This window comes from Oratosquilla oratoria, chromosome 25, assembly GCF_046742065.1.
Source record: "Oratosquilla oratoria isolate Oo_2021 chromosome 25, ASM4674206v1, whole genome shotgun sequence".
Lineage (NCBI taxonomy): Eukaryota > Metazoa > Arthropoda > Malacostraca > Stomatopoda > Squillidae > Oratosquilla > Oratosquilla oratoria.
In genome coordinates, this window is record NC_134801.1 from 48,387,578 (window position 1) to 48,394,509 (window position 6,932).

The 6,932-nt window shown below is 41.9% G+C and overlaps 1 protein-coding gene across 1 annotated transcript; it reads right to left on the reverse strand.

Moving 5' to 3' along the window:
- Positions 1 to 4,127: 4,127 nt before the first annotated feature.
- On the reverse strand, positions 4,128 to 5,062 carry LOC143039122 (uncharacterized). The gene is made up of 3 exons (XM_076208978.1): positions 4,992 to 5,062; positions 4,733 to 4,805; positions 4,128 to 4,625 (listed from the first exon to the last, which is right to left on the reverse strand). The coding sequence occupies exons 1-3, from the start codon at positions 5,060 to 5,062 to the stop codon at positions 4,128 to 4,130; spliced, it is 642 nt and encodes a 213-aa protein (XP_076065093.1).
- Positions 5,063 to 6,932: the final 1,870 nt, after the last annotated feature.

Sequence of the window (6,932 nt, forward strand, 5' to 3'; positions counted from 1 at the left end):
CGCTACCATCACCATCATTACTCATATTTCCATCACAACCACTACCATCATTATCACAAACACCACCACGAATATGACCACCATCACTACACCATCATCACCACCTCCACTGCCACCACCATCATCACCACTACCACTGTCGTCGTATCATCATCATCACAATCATTAACGTCATCATTACCACTGATAGTATCACGTCGTTACCGAAGTGCTTTGTTTTGATTTGGCTAAACGGAAGACCCTCTTCTTCCTTTCTCCATCCTATATCTTGTGTCGGGAGCAATGACGGATACCTCCCTGGTTCATGCGGTGGGCCTGCAAGATGATGGACACACTTTTTCAAAACCCGTCAACCACCTCACCTCCATCATGAGGTGCTGCCCTAAGGGGCTGACACTCAGTCTTCGAACTAAGTCCTGGTTTTGTCTTTGTCAACTTTAACTGTATTTATAACACCTTTCCAATCATGTAGAGGTGAGAGCTGGTGAATGCCCCCAATTTATTACGTATTAACTCCTGGGATTAACCTTTTGACCCCTCCAACAGTGGCAGGCAAAGTAAAAAGTCGGCATTGGCATGGGTCGACCATATTTGCAGCCGTCCTTTCGACCCTGATAATGGCGCAGGGCTAACGATTTCTTTTCTTAGTGGTCATGCAAACTTCACCCGTTCTTCTGTCCTCCTGTGGTGGTAGCAAGACTGGCGATAGGAGCAGAGGTATTAGAGTAACGTTGAAGAAAGTGATTTTTATGGACCATAATGCTGTAAACAGTGATGATTGTAACCAAAAAATGAAAGACGAGAGAAATATGGTAACAACGAGAATCTTAATAATTAATGTTTTTCTCTTCTCTTTCTCTATTGTTCTGATTTTTTTTCATCTATCGAGAGAACGACTGACAGTCAAATGACTTGCAATTGTTCCTCAAACATGAAGACACGATTTGGCGAAAGGGGGAAATAGAAAGCATGTATGCTTGTGTATGCACACACACGCACACACACACACACACACACACACACACACACACACACACACACACACACACACACACACACACACACACACACACACACACACACACACACACACACACACGCGCGCGCGAGACAGTCGAAGTGACAGCAAAAATTGGACTCCAGAAAATAATACAATTTTCGTGGATCTCAACGAGAGGGAGTACCTGTGTTGTATTAGTAGGAAAAGGGAAAGCTCGTGGTCTAGTGGGAAGGTGAATAAAAAGGAGAAGGGGAGGGATTACTCAGGAAAATGGAAGGTAATGAAGAAGGGGAAGAGCGGGCCCCGTAAGTCAGAAAGAATGTTAACAAGAGATGTGCACGTGATAGAGGTGAAGTGGAAGAGGCTAGTAAAAATGTAAAAATTAGAAATATAGATACGAGCAGCACAATAGAAGGTGAAGATAATTATTTCTACGAATTTAATGAGGGAGAGGATGACAACCTCCCCCGATTAACATATCTAGAGGAAAAACTAGCAAAAATAAACGAATGTTGGGACGTTAGGTTCAGTCAGCTTACACGGATTACACAAAGAGTTGATAAATTGAAAGTACTAAAGAAAGAGAACAAAACCTAAAAAAAAAAAAAAAAAAAAAAAAAAAAAAAATACAGTTAAAAGAAGTAAAGGATGGGAATGAGGAATTAAAGAAAAATTATAAAGAGAATAAAGAGTCCCTAGCAAAAGAGGTATAGGGTTGGAGAAAAGTCCAAGAGAATAACAAATTTAATTTAGAGATATAGTAAAACCACATATAAAAGAACAAACTAAGGACACAGTTATTAAAGTGATGAGAAAGAAGGAGAATATAGTAAGAGACTTAGCGGATAAAAAGAAATGTATAATTATGTTTGGGATGGAAGAAAAGCATAATCCAAATAGGACTACACGAGTAAAAGAGGATAAGGAAAGAGTAAACAAGATATTAAAAGTAGTTCAAGAAGATGAACAAGAAACGGAAAGAAATTGATGAAATATATAGAGTAGGAAAATAAAATATAGATAAGACCAGACCAATTGGTGAAAAAGAGAGATGAATAAAGAGGAAAAAGCGGATGAGGAAACAAGAAGAATAGAAGCCAAGGAAAAAAAAAACGAAAACAGAACAGAGTCAGAGAAAGAAAAGTTATATTGGAGAGTAGTGGATATGAAAGTGAGGAAATGGTTCATAGCAGAGAAAAAAAGTAAGTTGTGTCTATGCTGTTATTTTTTGTGGTTCTTTAAAAAATCACTGGTAACAAGGAACCATGTGTACTGCAAAGGAAGGCAGCATTGGAGAGACGGTTCGTTTCTCTGTCTTCTATGAATTGGAGGAAGGATGATGATGTTGTGGTAGACGTATTTGCCTTAGCCACCATTACTTTACATTTCATTCACTCTCACGGGAACTCTCCAGATGTCAGGTTCCTGAAATGGAGTGGAATTGTAGTGCTGTGGAGGGGCTTCAGACAATGGAGTAAGTCATCATTACCGGTTCCCTACTTCTTCGACAACAAAAATGACTTATTTGCAAACCCATATTCTAAAAGACTAACAGCCTGCAACAATTTGCAACATGTAGGTAGACACCTAGGGAATCTGTCAGTCAAGCTGTGGCAGTGCCGTTCTACAGTATATCGTCGAAACATGTGTTACATATTTTGTGCGTGTGTCTTGTTCACAAGCTTCCATTCCTTACCGAGTAGTGTATTTGTGCTATAGTGAGACATAATTACGTCCTTAACACAAAGTTTTAAGTATGAACAGCGCACCTTACAGGAGGTACAGAGTTGGCAATTTCTATGAAATAAATCAATATATGAGGCAACAACGAACTAGCGACAGAATCAAAACCCATGTCGTTACTGTCACAGAAAATTTAATCTTTGTTATTTCAACTAGACTGATTCTCACTTTCGTTGCTCACTATGTGCATATCTTTCAGGATAAGCTTTCCAACCTTGAATACATTGGAATCCTTATGATTAGTTAAAGTATATATATATATGTTATTTACTGATTCCTACTTTCTCTAAGCGAGCAATCAGATTAGCCCAAACCTCGGCATGAGTTGCTCGTTCTATCATTCCTCTAACTGCAGCTGTTATAGCTTTCAGCTTATGTTAGAAATATGGAAAATCCCACTGGACAGTCTGTGTGCTATATTTCATTTGAAAAATATCCGAGAAAGGTTCATAAAGTATATCAGTGGGCTTGCTTCACCTAGGTCACTTGGTAAAGGAAATGTTCCAATTTAAAATGCAACAGCCAATAATGGTAACAATGCAATTGCAATAATTCAGGTAAAACGGATGTAGGACAGGCTCTGGTCTAGAAAATGAGATTGGCCTGTTATTTGTTAAAATCGTCTTCAGGAGATCTTTTGTTAAGAGTAGTTCGGGTAATTTTGATCGTCTTTTATTATGTTGGTGTTTTATTACTGTCGTAGTTGTTGTCATTGTAGTCATTGCTATTCCAGGTGTCATACTTTTGTTCATTTACCTGAATGTATTTACTTCATTGTAATACTCAGGAGGAGAGATAAACTCACAGGATCATACCTATTTTTCTGAATCTAGCATGCATACTTTTGAATTTGTTTATGATATATAGAGTAAAATATTTCACCAGAAAAATGTGATGGAAATTGGCGCCAAGAAAATCACGAACATGACAACAAAATCTTGTTTATTCGTCGCTCATATATGACCAAACCTTACAAAAGCCACAGGAAGGAAGGTTTTCCGTTTTTGCAGCCATAGAGTGTCAATTAGTTCTTCCTAAATTATGTATGAATAAATCAAGTGGACAGTGTCATGGTGACTAGAACATTGGAACTTTGACTAAGAAAGTGCTAATTACTTTGGTATTAGTAGGTCTGAGTAAAATGTTTTTTCATCACTGATAACCAGATCAGGACTGAATGAGAAGTGTGTGGTAAGTAGGGTAAGTATGGGCTCAAGAGAGGCGTGTGTGAATATGAAGATGGGTGTAAGTGAGTAAAGGTCGATTATGTAGACGAGGACCTCAGTAATTGGTGCTCAGAGTGTCGGTGAGGCACCTTCTCACGAGGGGTTCTTGGCGCGCCACCCTTAATGGTGAGGGTGGCTTCACCCTGACCCGGAGGAGCTTAGGCATATGTTGGTGGGGGATGGTAGGGCGCTGGAGTGGGATGGTAGGGTGCCGGGGTGGGATGATAGGGAGCCGGGGTAGGATGGTAGGGTGCCGGGGTGGGATAGTAGGGAGCCGGGGTGGGGTGGTAAGGAGCCGGAGTGGGATGGTAGGGTACCGGGGCGGGATGGTAGGGCGCAGGATCGGGATGCTTAGCCTCACCCTCGTAGGAGACTTCGGCTACGTAGCCGCTGTAGTCATCGGCGTCGAAGTTGACTGTTTCAATTCGGCCGTCGGGAAGAGCGACGTGGTAGGAACCCGAGGTGACGACGCCGTCGCTCTTCTGCTCGTGGGCGTAGTCGTTGCCGGAGTAGTCTTTGACGGCGTAAGCGAATTCGAAGGGCATACCAGGCTGATTGTAGGTTGGGCGAGGAGGAGGATTGTATCCGTAGACTGGGGGCGAGTCGGGATGTGTACCGGCCCATGCCACAGCCACGGAGACGGAGAGGAGGACAATCTAAGGGAATCAGATGATCATATAAATTAGGAGGTAAATAGAGAGGAACGACGAGACTCAATCATCTATGTTGCAAATATGACATGTCAACACCCAGTTTTAAATACTCTGTGAAAGAGTGATATGACAATCCCTCCCTTATATCCAACATAAATGTCGTACGCAGAGCCTTCCAAATAGCTAGAAGCAATAATTATGTGAACACAATCACATTTGATCATCGACAATTTTGATGTATCCAACCCACGGCCAGCTAGCAATGCCGATGATCTAAGACCTTAAGACTTTGAAGGCGATCTTTAACCGAGGTACAGACGTGCTCGGTGTAGACACTAGGCAAACGGCGATGGCTCAAGTGCTACTAACCTTCCACATAATGCTGATGGACTGAAACACTCGGCGATGCGAAGTGACGAATGGACGGAGAGGAGCTGCATTTATACGTTAGGCTTGCATGAAAGGAGCCTTTCATCATCAGCAGCAGGTGACGTTTGCGTGCATTCGAGCCTGTGTTCTTGTGTGCGTGTATGTGTGTTGAAATTTGTGTGCGTGCTTGTGTGTCTGGACGTGCGATTTAGAAATCCTTGACCTCACCTCACATTTTCCCAAAAATTAGTAAAACTCTAGCATGTCAACTCTTGTGGTTAATCAATATTGTACTGCTTATATTTGTGCTTCATCCATTCATTTAAGAAATCTTTAGGCTGGAGAGAGAAAAATAAATGTTATTCTATGATTACATGGTAGCCGTATATTATACCGCCTGTGAGCAACGCTTTGCGTGTCCCCCCCCTAAAAAAAAAAAAAAAGAGTAGGATAGTGATATATAGGATAACCGTGAGGTTTGCAATCACCTTCACTGAAGCTGATGCTACAGTTACTACCGTCATCATCACTAATACCATCGCTACCATCACCATCATTACTCATATTTCCATCACAACCACTACCACCATCATCACAAACACCACCACGAATATCACCACCATAACTACACCACCATCACCACCTCCACTGCCACCACCATCATCACCACTACCACTATCGTCGTATTATCATCATCGCAATCATTATAGTCATCATCACCACTGATAGTATCACGTCGTTACCGAAGTGCTTTGTTTTTATTTGGCTGAACGGAAGACCCTCTTCTTCCTTTCTCCATCCTTCATCTTGTGTCGGGAGCAACGACGGTTACCTCCCTGGTTCATGTGGTGGGCCTGCAAGATGATGGACACTCTTTTTCAAAACCCGTCAACCACCTTGAGGGGCTGACACTCAGTCTTCGAACTAAGTCCTGGTTTTGTCTTTGTCAACTTTAACTGTATTTCCTAACACCTTTCCAATCATGTAGAGGTGAGAGCTGGCGAATGCACCCAATTTACTACGTGTTAACTCTTGGAATTAACCTTTTGACCACTCCAACAGTGGCAGGCAAAGTGAAAATCAGCATTGGCATGGGTCGACCATATTTGCAGCCGTCCTTTCGACCCTGATAATGGTGCAGGGATAGCGATTTTTTTTCTTAGTGGTCATGCAAACTTCACCCGTTCTTCTATCCTCCTATGGTGGTAGCAAGACTGGTGGTACGAACAGAGGTAGTAGTGTAACGTTGAAGAAAGTGACTTTTATGGACCATAATTCTGTAAACAGTGATGATTGTAACCCAAAAATGAAAGATGAGAAAAAAATGTTGACAACGTGAATTTTATTAATTAATGTTTTTCTCTTCTCTTTCTCTATTGTTCTGATTTTTTTTCATCTGTCGAGAAAATGAATGACAGTCAAATGACTTGCAATAGTTCCTCAAGCCCGAGCACACGAGTTGGCGGAAGGGGGAAATAAAAAGGAAGTATGCTTGTGTATGCACACACACACACACACACACACACACACACACACACACACACACACACACACACACACACACACACACACACACACACACACACACACACACACACACACACACACACACACACACACACACACACACACACACAGGGACACACACGCGCGCGCGCGTGCGACAGTCGAAGTGACAGCGAAGATTGGACTCCAGAAAAAGCTACAATTTTCGTGGATCTCAAGGAGAGGGAGTACCTGTGTTGTATTAGTAGGAAAGGGGAAAGCTCATTGTCTAGTTGGTATGTCAATAACCTTAATGTAAACATAAAGAAAATACGTATTCAAAATTACCTTAATGTTAACACAGAGAAGAGAAGCAAAAACAGCAAGATAATTAACTGGTAACTCGAGTGCACAATGTGCATGCCCAGCCTGCCGGTGATGAAATCACCGTTACCA